Raw genomic sequence first — 12,716 nt, 5'->3', positions numbered from 1 at the left:
TTGACTACTCTTTCATAAACTGAGACCGAAGGATTAGCCACTAAAATGTAATACATGTGGTGTGTGAATCCTTTACCTAGGTTTCATTTCATGTATTTCGTACCCATTGTAGACCACTGTGCTCCATGCTGTTGGGGTGAGGGGGGGGGGAAGACATGATGACATAGTTCTTGTTGGCAAGGTTTTACAGTATAGTGGGGGAGATGTTCCTGCGTGTACATGCTGTAAAGCAGTAAATAAGGGTGGGGAAGTGGTTTTGAGGGGTGCTAGGAGGGCAGAGGGTAGGATGGGGAAACAAGAGAATTGTAGACCATAGACTAGAACAGGAGTCAGCAGTCTTTTTCTGTAAAGGGCCTGATAGCAAATATCTTCAGCTTCATGGGTCTTCCATCTGTATTGCAGCTGCTCATCTCTGTCACTGTAGCACGAACCAGCCATAGACAACATCTACACCAATGAGTATAGCTCTGTTCCAGTAACACTCTGTTTATCAAAACAGAAAACAGGTGAGCAGCTGTAGTTTGCTGATCCCTGGACTAGAATGTCAATTCCAGGAGGGCTAGGACTTTGTTTTAGTCTCAGTTCTGTCCCATGTCTTAGAAGGGTGTCTTCTTATACATAATAGACACTGGATAACTGTGTTGAATGAATGGAGGGAGAATTAGCCACTGCTCCAAACTGGAACTGTGATTGTACCTTATTGCTGCTTTCTGTAATGCTAGGGCTTAGTGCCAAGGTAAGCCCAACTCAGCGACCTATAAAATTCTTTGACTTAGAACATTTACATTCAGTTTTGGATTAAGCATTTTGGATTGCTTGGTCTTGATTTGAGGAGATATTTTTAAAACCTGGAAAGGGTTTCTGACAACAAAGTCTTAGTGAATAACAAGCTTATTTCTCATTATCTTAGAAGCTGTTACTAGGTAGCTATTAATAAAGAAGGTACATCACGAGCTTTCGATGACATGACGTTGTAGACTGACTATACTTCAGTAAAAAAGAAAAAAAAGAGCTATCGGTAAATGCATATTGAAAGTGCGCCCAATTATTAGCATGTCTTTTTTACAACCATGGGGAAAGATCACCGAAAAGAGTAAGAGATTATTGTGTTTTACAGCTTGCTGCTGGTGTACCTAACTCACTTATCTGTCTGGTGTTTCAGTGAGAGGCACCTCAGCTCACGAGCAGAGTGAAAGGTGCATTTCACCCTAGCACCAGCCACTTCACAGCTGGGACGGTGGGTGCAGGCACAGTGGTCAGTTGATGCTGAGGTCCTCCTGGGAGGAGGCACTGGAGTCCATTTTAAAGTTTGTCACTCACGACAGTTCTGTTATCACAGAATTGGCTTTTGTGAAAAACAATATTTGGGAATGAAATAGCCTTTGTCTTTGGACTTACTATGTTTGGATTAGATACTGTTTTGTCTGTGGAATAAATTTTATCTTACCCACAAGTTACAAAGAAAGGTTGGACTTAGTCCCTAGGGTTCTGAAATGGCTTCGCAGTCCTCCATTGAATCATGCCCGGAGAACGCAGAGGCCCTGCCCTTAATCCTCCTTTCTCCAGTCCATCCTCCTTCACCCTTCTGCTGGCAACCTACAGGATACAATCCAAAATATTTGCCTTCTTCTTGAGTCTCAGCACAGTCAACACTGCCTTAATTTTTTTCTGCCTTCCTGCTCTCTGTCTGAATAGTCACTGCCCTCAAACATCTGTTTAGTCTGTTTGGAATGTGCTGCGTGTACACCGATGTCTATGTATCTTTAAAGTTGTCCCTTGTAGAAAGTGACGCCCACCGCTTCTGAACTGAGAATTTTCCAGTCCACTTCTCTCATAATTTACAAGGAAGAAAATGATATATCTTGATGGTGTTAGGTTTTACTTTTCTAATTTGATTAAGAATTTTGTGAGGGTTAAGAATTGGGGATGTTTGCTTTTGAACCCCTGAGGTGCTTTTATTCCAGCCATTGAATTTCTGTTTCAGATGTATTGTTTCTTGGTCTGAACTAGATTTGAGCAGTGAGGACACTACTACTGGTGATTCTAAAAGTCCACTGACTCATTGACTGTGTAGGACTTGACTAGGCAGCAGATGAGGTGACATGAGGATAAGTGTTATCACTGGTTACTCAAGACCTGGTCCGTACCTTACCCCGTGAAAGAGGAGTGTGTGGAGCAGAGATGCTTCGCCAGAGCATGTTACATCAAGGAACCTTGAGAGCTCTTGTGTCCTGTTCCAAAAAATTTAAATGGTTTAGAGAATAAGTGGAAGGAATTGAGAGGGACCCGAGTTGTTCTTCTTGTAAGTCCTGACATTTTTTTGTATGCTCGATTTCTGTTAATTGACAATTCGGTTTCTTTTTCCTTTAAGAGTTGATTAGTACTTTTTTCCCCCCCACCCTCACTGTAAGTTCATCAACCTTCATTGAGGGTATTAAATGCAAATCCTAAATTAAGAGAACTAGTTTTATATTGGGCCAATAACTCGGTATATTTCTGCATTTACAGTGGGATCATGAAACCTGGCCTCAACGCCATTCTGGGACCCACAGGGGGAGGCAAATCTTCGTGAGTATAACAGTATAAGCAAACTTTTTCTTTACAGTTTTAATGTGTGGTCTTTTAAAATTGAGTTATAGTTGACATACAATATTATGTTAGTTTCAGGTGTGCTACATAATGATTTGACACTTACATTCACTATGAAATGATCGCCATGATAAGTCTAGTAACCATCTGTCCCCATACCAAGTTAATTACAATAGGATTGACCATATTCCTCCTGCTGTACATTACATCCCCGTGACTTATTTATTTTATACCTGGAGGTTTTTACCTCTTAATCTCCTTTGCCTATTCACCACCCTCAGTTTTAATGTGCTTTTAAAGATTACTTTTATGTGAGTGGGTATTTGTTGAATATTTTCTGCATATCTAGTCTGGTTCTAGGTGCTGTGGATAATGTGCAGTTGTGCTAGCTTGTGGTTCTGTCCTGAGGACAAGGAAATCTTACTAGGTCAGCTTTACTAATAGAATGTGGTAAGGTGACTGGCACACAGCTGTCAGCTATGATTTGAGCTATGGAGAGGAAAAGGAGGGGGATAAAATTGAAAGTGGGGAGTTGGAGCCAAAGGCATAAATAAAAGCTTATGTCTTAGACAAAAGAGCACATTGCCTGCCTTGGGGCCCCCCAAGGTCAGACAGCCTGGAGGGCAGTTTGGGTGGTCTGTGCTGGATCAGCCAACAGTGCTTTTCTTTCATGTTTTTGGGCTTTACTGTAGCATATAGTAAAAAGAAAAGGAAAGTGACATTTAAAATATATACATAATTTTAGTTAAACTATGTAATTTCTTAATAAGTTAGTTTGCTAACTTGAGCAGGATTTGGATTCAAATTAATCAAAAGGTAAAGCCTAATTTGGAAGAATTAAAAACAACAACATATGTCTTTTCATAGGTTGTTAGATGTCTTAGCTGCAAGGAAAGATCCACATGGATTATCTGGAGATGTTTTAATCAACGGAGCACCTCGACCTGCCAATTTTAAATGTAACTCAGGTTATGTGGTACAAGTAAGTATTTGTGGATTTGCATGTTAGATTTCTTCTGTTTCTTTGTGGGCAAGTGCCTTGGCTGATAGTTGAGTGTGCTTCCAACTGACTACATGATAGACTCATAGAAACAACGTCACTTTACATCAGATTTTCATAATCTCCCACAAGATTCAGAGTAGTATGAAATGAAAAGGCAGGGAGAATCTAGAATAGGACCCTCGGAAGGGCAGTGATATCAATTCTTGTTATCATATTGTTTCTAAAAGACACTACTATTTCACTTTTTTGCCTTACCTCCACCTCTCTCCTTCCCCTAGCTTAGAACCATGTCTCGGCAACTCCTTGTGTAAAGCAGTCTGTGTTCTCTTTGGGTGTACAGATAGGGAATGGAACATTCCATCTGGGTTTGCAGCTATCTACATATGGAGTTACTGTAACTTGTATAATTACAAGTTCATTACTGGCTAGAACTTTACTTGGGTGTGTTGTTTTTGTGGATAAGTTATATACACTAAGGGTGATGGTATTGGAGAAGACCTGATATGTCTTGTTAAAATGCCCTTTTGCTTTAAGGATGATGTCGTGATGGGAACTCTGACAGTGAGAGAAAACTTACAGTTCTCAGCAGCTCTTCGGCTTCCAACAACTATGACAAACCGGGAAAAAAATGCACGGATTAACATGGTCATTCAAGAGTTAGGTCTGGATAAAGTGGCAGATTCTAAGGTAATGTGGAAAAAACTGATAGTATCATTGCCAGCAAATAGGACCTCACCTGTGTGGGTAGTATCACTTATAGTTATGTAACATCTAACTATAATTATATAACTATATAAATTATATGGTGATAATAACTTACAGTTATTAGCTTTCTGTCATGTGTATGGTCAAGAGTGGCTGCTTTCTGTAACTATGAGGAAAGTGACTAGTTACCTAATATGAAGATGGTAATTAATCAGGTGGGAAAGAAAAAAACCCTAGAATGATTGAATCTTGGAAATGAATGTGGCAATGTGGTCTAGTAAGTGAAAGTGTCTTGCAGAGAACCAGTGGCCCTTGCCACGCGACTACAGCTCTTGATCCTCTCCCACCCCGATTGTGTGTCACGTCTCAATTCAGTGTCTTCACACTAACTTTGCTTCTTCCTGTTTTCTTCTCCCTGTTTAGCTGTTCTTTCCTTCCTCCAGGGGACTTTGTTCCGTTGCTTTTCAGAGGTATATTTCTGGAATTCATACACGTTGAAAATCCAAGGGCTCTTGCTCTGTATGTTTCACTTTGCTGTAATTTGGCTTCCAAAATTATATTCAGTCAAATTAGGGTTTATATCTAATTTGTGTAGCATCCAAGTTGTTTTTCCAGAGCCTTTCTTTTGGTACTTTTGGCTCCCAACCCCTCCTCTCCTCCCCACTTCTTCTCCCCTTTTTCTCTTACCAGTGTTTACTTACAGACTGTTTGTTGTGTACTGGGCTCTTCATTTTTAGAGAGAACGGTTGTGGGGAGGAGAGGGAAAAGTAACTCCTTTTGTGGGTTATACAGGATCAGAAAGAAGAAATGAGATGAATGAGTGAACTTTACAGTTGATGACCAGGTATGAACAATTTGCTGGGAAGACATCTGAAGCTTTGGGTGAAGATGAGCTTTTAGACTGTGATGGCTATGGTTTAACCCCCCTGTGATATCCTTTACTGTGAATCTCCTTTATCCATTCTTTGTAACCTTTGTTAGAGGGGGTATTCTGCTGACTGCCACTTCATATGATACTTTCTGACATTCTTTAATGTAAAGTGTATTTTGTTTGGAAAAATAGCTCTGAGATGGCAGCATTTCCGACTAAATTCATTTTATGAGTGATTGAGTTTCCTTTGCATTGGCTCTGTTTATTTGATTTTTATCTTTCCAATAAGGTATTTACCATTCTTTACCTTTAGGTGAAGGCCCTCTACCAGTAGGCAGTCATTTCCCTAAGTTCCTTGCATGCATTTCTAGGGAAAATAAATTGAATGAAGTTGTTGACTTAGAATTTATCTAATTAATTATCTAATTATCTAATTAATACATTTAAATTTTTTTACTTTTTATGGAATTTTAAGCATAACAGAAATGTAGAGAGAATAGTCTGATTACTTAGTTGTTACCAAGTCCAAGCTTGTACAGCTAGTAAATCAAGACACGAGTTGTTGGGGCGAAGAATAATGACTTTATTGGGAAAGCCAGCAGACAGAGAAGGTGATGGATTAGTGTCCCAAAGAAACAATATCCCCAAGTAAGAATTTAGGCTTCTTTCATACTAAAAGGGGTGGAGGTGTGATTGGTTATTACAAGCTTCTTGGTGCCAGAATCCTGTGTTCTTGCAGCTGTCCAGGTGGATCTGGTCACAATGTTCCTATAAACCTCCAACAAGACAAATGTTATTCTCTGTTCTGCAACTTTTTATCTCTATATGAATGGAAAAGTGTTATACCTTCAAAGGTCAGAGACTGAGAATGGGCTACCCTGTGTATTTCAGGCTGTAGACAACATTCTTTCCAAGAAGTGCAGAGCCAGTATGACTAAGCACAGGCAACAGAGCACAAAGGTTAGAACTGAAGTAGATTCAGTATGGAGTCAGGTCTGTTCTTCTCTGTTACATAGTGATGATATGATTGTACTATCATTAATGTAATGGTATGATTACTAATAACACTTACCTTAGTTCCCCATAACTGCTTCAACTTTTTTTTGAAGTATTTTAAAGGAAGTTATAAATATCATGATAGTTCACTCCTGAATACTGATTATGCATCTTAAAAAAGGATATTTGCCTACATTACCACAATACCATTTTCAACTAATAAAATTGTGTCTTAATATCAGCCATGTTGCCCATATTCATTCACATTTCCCCAGTTATCTCCAAAGTGTCCGTTATAGCTCAGTTGTTACAAGATTCAGTCAAGGGCATGAGCAGCACTTGCTTATTATCTCTTTGAAGACTCTTTACATAAAAACTGTTTCCTGCCTACTGCCTCCCTCAAAACCTTCCTGCTCCCACCCTGCACAGTGACACTGACTGGTTGAAAAGACTCAAGCAGTTGCCTTGTAGAATAGTTGACCTTCTGAATTTGTCTGAAAGAAGACGTCAGAAGTTCTGTGGTGAGTTAAGGTATAGGAGGGGTCAATTTGGGAAGCCTTATGGTGATTTAAGAGGTGCTAATGTGGTGCGGTAGAAAGTGAATTTTTCTAGCTGCCAAGCCACAGTGAGGACTTTTTTGGGGATGGGGGAATGGGGATTGGGAGGGTGTAAGAAGACTAATAAATTGTAGTTGCTTTAGGTTTTCCTCTCCCATCTTCATCTCCCTTTTTGGTCTGTGCTTTCACTATGTCAGAGCCATATCTTTTAGTGTTCTAACTTAACTGTCTTAAGACTAAATATTTGACTTGATAAGAAATATATAGACCTGTTAATGGGTTTCGTATCAGGCTTAGCCACTTACCAGCTCTGAACTGAGCCTCAGTTTATTCTTTGAGTTAAAGAGAAACCTACCTCTTCTCCTGCGTAGTCATTTATTTGCTTGAGGATAAAGTAAATGAGGATAAAGAGACCAAGTGCCCCTTGTAAGGTTGGCACGTATTAGGAGCTCAACAAACAATAGTGGCTGTGGTTGTGATTGGTAATAACAATACTATTTGTGTTTTAGGTTGGAACTCAGTTTATCCGTGGTGTGTCTGGAGGAGAAAGAAAAAGGACTAGTATTGCCATGGAGCTTATTACTGATCCAGCCATCTTGTTCCTGGATGAGCCCACGACTGGCTTAGACTCAAGCACAGCAAATGCTGTCCTTTTGCTCCTGAAGAGGTAAACGCTATGGGAATGTTATTCATTCATTCATCCAATATCTGAACACCTGCTATATACCAGGTATTATTCTTGGTGCTGGGGATTCAGGAGCACACGGATAAAAGTTTCTCCCTTCTTTGCTGGAGGGAAACAGTCAATTAGCAAATATAAGTGTTTCACGAAAAATGAGTCAGGCTAAGAGAGTAGCAAAAGATGGCTCTGGTGGGTAGAGGTGCTGTATTATGTACAGGGTGGTCAGGGAAGACTTCAGTGAGGTGACATTTGAGCTGGGAGCAAGTGAGCAAGACCTGGATGAGTGGGAGAAGAGACTTCTAGTTGGAGGGAACAGCCAGGTACCCTAAGGCAGAGTGAGCCCGATGTGTTTGGAACACGAAAGAGGACCTGGACCCTGGTGCCCTAAATCAGGAATGGGGGCTGCTTATTGATTACTTTGCTCGGGCTGCCATGACATAGTGCCACAGATTGGGTGGCTTAAATAGCAGAAATTTAGTCTTTCACATTCTTGGAGGCTTGAAGTTCGAGATCAGGGAGTCGGTAGGATTGTTTGTTCTGAGGTCTCTCTCCTTGGCTTGTAGTAGCTGCCTTCTCTCTGTTCTCACTTCATCTTTCCCCCATGTGTCTGTGTCCTAACCTCCTCTTCTTACAAAGACACTGGTAAGAAGGGGGTGGATCCTCTCTGTTTTGAAGATAGAACCAACAGGATTAGCTCATGAATTGGATGTGGGACATGCTTATTGACTTCTGAGATCTGGGGCCTGAAAAATGAAAGAATGGAATAAAAACTGTCATTTACTTTTATGAAGAAAGAAGACGGTGGGAGAAACATGTTTATGGGAAAATTTTCAAAAGTTGAGTTTTGGACATCTTTTTTAAAATCAATTTTTTAAAAGTTTCAATCTTACAGAAGATTGAAGAGTGGTACCAAAAAATTCCATGTCTTCTTACCTCGATTCCCTAACGATTCTTTTAACTGCATTTGCTCTTTCTCCATCCCTCCTTCCTTGTACTTTTTCTGCCACCATGTACCATCACCCCTACGTACTCTGGACTATAACTAAAAAACAGGGACAAGGCTCCTGCGTTACCACCTCACACATCTCCCAGCCAGGAAGTCAGTGGTGATGTCATGGCCACCATCCAGTCTGTGGACTGCAGTCAGACGTCAACAGCTGCCCCAGAAGTGTCTCTTTTTCCTTTCTGGCTCAGGATTCTCTCCAGAAACACTCTTTTTTGGGTAATCTTTTATAACCCTGAGCAGTTCTTTGCTCTTTCCTGGCCTCTCACGTCCTCACACGTATTAGGGAGTACATTTCACAGGGTGGCCCTCAACCTGGGTCCATCCAGTGTTTCTTCATGACCAGACTCAGACCATGAATCCTTGGCAGGGATACTACAGAGATGATACTGTGTTCTTGGTGCAGAACGTCAGGGGCTGCATGGTTTTGACTTCTCTGACCACGGGCGATGTTGACCTTCATCAGGTGGTCATGTTGGTTTCTACTGGGTTTATCTGCTATGAAATAACTATTTTTTTCCTTTGTAATTGATTAGTATTTTGTCAAGGGAGATAATCATATATTAGGCCAATATCCTGTTCCTCATCAAATCTCCACCCACCAGTTTTAGCAAAGAACCACAACTCCTGCCTGTATCAGCTTCTAGTGTGATGGTTGCCCAGTGGTGACTTTCTATTTACATCATTCTTTCTACCTATGTTGACCTTCTACTCTAAGGATGTTTTCTTCCTTCTTTGTTCATTTATATTTACTCACATTCTTTTATTCAGTGGGTTATAATCTATTATACTTTTTCATTTTTATGACCGAATTCACCCTGATTTGGTTAGTAGAAGCCTCTTCAGTCTGGATTTTGTGTCCTTTTGACATGTCCCTAATCATTTTTCAAGCATTTTTTTCACTGTATCATCAGCAAGATATTCCAGGTTCATCTTATTTCTCCAAGGAGCCCTGGTTCCTTCTGGTGTAGTTATGATTTAGAAACCGAGATCCAGATACTTAAGTGTGCTCACTGCTACAGGACTGTCAATGCTTCTAGACTCAATTAGCAGATAGACCTAGGGAATACATGTGTATGTGTATGTGTGTATATATAACATAGAAATACATATCTATATTTTATTTGGGAATATGTATTTATTATAAATATGTTTTGTGTGTATATATAGTTCAAATAGAATGATACATGTAAATATATTTCTAACTATTGCTCTGTTATTACGTATAAAATTAGCAAAACCATGAGTTCATAATATTTCCAATTGTAATCTAACACTTGAATGTTCTTTTTAGTCTTTGCCCTTTCCCTGTTTGTAAGTGACATTTCAGACAGTGAGAAACTCGGCTCCCATCATCTCAGTGTGTTTACTTACTTGCTCAGTCACCTAACGTAATTGTTGAATGTAACCAATATCCCAGTCACTCTGGCCATTGCCTCTAAGACAGCCACCACTCCGTCCAGTTTTTAAAAGCTGTCAGACACACCACCATCATATGACATCCCTCCTTATGACTACCTTGCTTCCTCTGACGTCCATGACCTTGTAAGCAAGGCTCTATGCTAGGATAAGAAGAAAGGGGAAAATGGGAAGATGTCTAAGATTTTAGACATTTTAAGTTTGAGATGTCTATGGCACATATAAGTGAAGATGTCAAGTATTGGGTCTGGGGTTCAGGTTCAGTTTCTCTAACTGAACATCCATGGTATTTTTATTATCTGTCACCATGTTAACAGTGTTCATTAGAGAATGATGAATTGATACAGAATACTGGACTATGTTATGTTTTGGACTAATTAGCACACAGCATCTTTCCACATGCTGGACAGCTCCTAGTGCATATCAAGCCTAGTGCATATCAAGCTCCACTGTGTACACTGTTCATTTTGGGTCTTGTTAAAATGCAGGTTCTATTTCTATGGCTCTGAGGTGATGTTCAAGATTTTCCACTGCTATTAGGAAATACTGATACTGATGCTCAGTGGTCCTCAGACCACACCTGATGTACAAAGTTCTCACACCAGTCCACGTCTCTGCTGCCAGTCCTTTACTGGCTCCTTGTTGTCCACTAACATTCCAGCTCTGGTTCCCTATCAGATAGATTAAAAAAAAAAGAGAGATGAGAATTTAGTAAGAGAAAATCAAGTTGAACAGTGAACAAATGAACTAAAGGTAGGAATAATAAAGTATTTTGCCAAGGAATGCAAGTTTCCAATGTTTAATGACTCGTTATCTTCTCACTTCTAACTTAGGATGTCTAAGCAAGGACGGACAATCATCTTCTCCATTCATCAGCCTCGCTACTCCATCTTCAAGCTGTTTGACAGCCTCACCTTGTTGGCCTCAGGAAGACTCATGTTCCACGGGCCTGCTCAGGAGGCCTTGGGGTACTTTGAATCCATCGGTATGGTTGACTTTTTCATGCAGTAAGATCCTTCCTTAATAGAATCCTATAAGAGGTCAAAGGGGTTGATGGGAGTGCTGTGATCTTTGAGTAGATGTACCGTGGGTTCCACCACTCCAAAACAGCTGTAGTTAGTTTGGTGCTGGAATTTTTCTTCACTTTGAAGCACCAGCTTGTTATTTAGTTTGCTTTTTCTGTCCTGTTTGAGTGTGTGTACATGTGTGTGTGCATGAGTTTTTCTACTGGGTCTGTATCTGTTCTCCTTCCCAGTTCTGGTGACCTTTTCTAACAGTTCAGTGAATATATTGGCCTCATAGCCAGTTATCTGTCTGGTGAATACTTTTGGAAAGGCCTGATGTCCCCAGATTGTTTGTCTTCTTGACCATAATACAGAGCAGGGCTCATCATTTTTTCCTCTTGCGTGGGATGTTGAGCTATGTTGGTGGGGGTTCACGGAGATGATGCTTAATTTTCTGGTAATATTAGGTTGCAGATTTAGGATGTGTGTGACTTACCTGTCAGTATAATGGTTAGTTTTAAGCCTGACTTCAATGTGCCAACATTTCTGATGGTTCTGGACTGCCTGGTTCTATTTTATTTTATTTTTTTAGAACATTTTTTAATGAGTTATAGTCATTTTACAATGTTGTGTCAAATTACAGTGTAGAGCACAATTTTTCAGTTATACATGAACATACATATATATTCATTGTCATATTTTTTTTCTCCGTAAGCTACCAGAAGATCTTGTATATATTTCCCTGTGCTATGCAGTATAATCTTGTTTATCTATTCTACATGTGTGGTTCTATTTTAAATGGAAATATTTAATTTTTTATGACTTATGCAATCTTCTTCACTTTAGAGGTACTTGGATGGTGCTCCATGACTTCAAATGTAGTTTTAAATATTTGTTGGCCATCTTTTAAAATGTTTTTGTTTACTTTATCATTTAAACTTAAGAAGCACACATAGGTGTAGGGAGTTTAGAGGAGATGAACCCAAGAGTCAGTCTCCAGGCTAGGCTGAGTTCAGATGGTCATGCTACAAGAAGTTGAGATAAGTGGTGAGCTGTGCTGTCCCAGCCACATTCTTCTGAGAATGCTGCTCTGGTGATTGGTTCTCTATATTGGAATTATGGCGGGTGACCACTTGTACCTGAATTTAGTAGAGGCAGAAGCATTCATTGCTAGGTGGGTACTGGCGTTTTGGCAGTCCCCAAGTGAACTGGGAAACAGAACATACCCCCAGGCCTCTCCCAAACACAGTCCTGCTGTGCCTTAGTTGGCTTTGCTTGTTGCCTTGCTATAAAGAGCATTCGTTCTGCTACTGCTTTTTTTTTTTCAACTTATTTTTTTTCCTTGCACCTAGATTTAAGTTTTTGAAGAAGTTCTGATAAGCACCAGATCATATTGATAGCTGTTTCAGGTCTCGTGAATTAGGATGGGTAAGCACCAAGCACCAACAGAAGATTTCTGAGAATCCAAGTGGTTGGGAGTGTGTTATTTTGCCAGGATAGAGAATTGTTGAAATATAGTGTGATTGAATATATAAAAGGAAAAGGTAAATTAATGAGAGGAGAAGAGAGAAGGAAGGTGAGGGAGAAATTGTTAGATTCTGTCTCCCCAGGCGTCCCTCCCTCATCCCTTGAAAGTCTTTATTTCCTAAGACTATCAGGTTTGTGTATCTGAGTTACTTTCTTTTGCAGGTTACCATTGTGAGCCCTATAATAACCCTGCAGACTTCTTCCTGGATGTCATTAATGGAGACTCCTCTGCTGTGGTGCTAAACAGAGAGGACAGAGATGGTGAAGGTATGCAAATCTGTTAAGAGTCGCAGATTATTGCCTAATTGAGTTGGCTGAAGTTTAGCAATGTGGTAGCTCATTAAAACGTGGCTGTGTGAA

At 40.1% G+C, this 12,716-nt stretch overlaps 1 protein-coding gene across 8 annotated transcripts in view; it reads left to right on the top strand.

The window, feature by feature from the left end:
* Positions 1-12,716, top strand: part of ABCG2 (ATP binding cassette subfamily G member 2 (JR blood group)) — a 114,851-nt gene that overhangs the window by 84,456 nt on the left and 17,679 nt on the right. For all 8 annotated transcript variants that reach the window (XM_010983101.3, XM_064486258.1, XM_031433730.2 and 5 more), the window contains 6 exons: positions 2,509-2,568; positions 3,457-3,571; positions 4,127-4,279; positions 7,231-7,388; positions 10,659-10,810; positions 12,519-12,623. In XM_010983101.3, coding sequence (XP_010981403.1) covers positions 2,509-2,568; positions 3,457-3,571; positions 4,127-4,279; positions 7,231-7,388; positions 10,659-10,810; positions 12,519-12,623 — 743 coding nt within the window. The remainder of the gene's footprint in view (positions 1-2,508; positions 2,569-3,456; positions 3,572-4,126; positions 4,280-7,230; positions 7,389-10,658; positions 10,811-12,518; positions 12,624-12,716) is intronic.

The sequence above is a fragment of the Camelus dromedarius genome, chromosome 1 (genome assembly GCF_036321535.1).
Source record: "Camelus dromedarius isolate mCamDro1 chromosome 1, mCamDro1.pat, whole genome shotgun sequence".
NCBI classification, from domain to species: domain Eukaryota; kingdom Metazoa; phylum Chordata; class Mammalia; order Artiodactyla; family Camelidae; genus Camelus; species Camelus dromedarius.
This window is presented reverse-complemented; position numbering and strand designations above follow the sequence as displayed.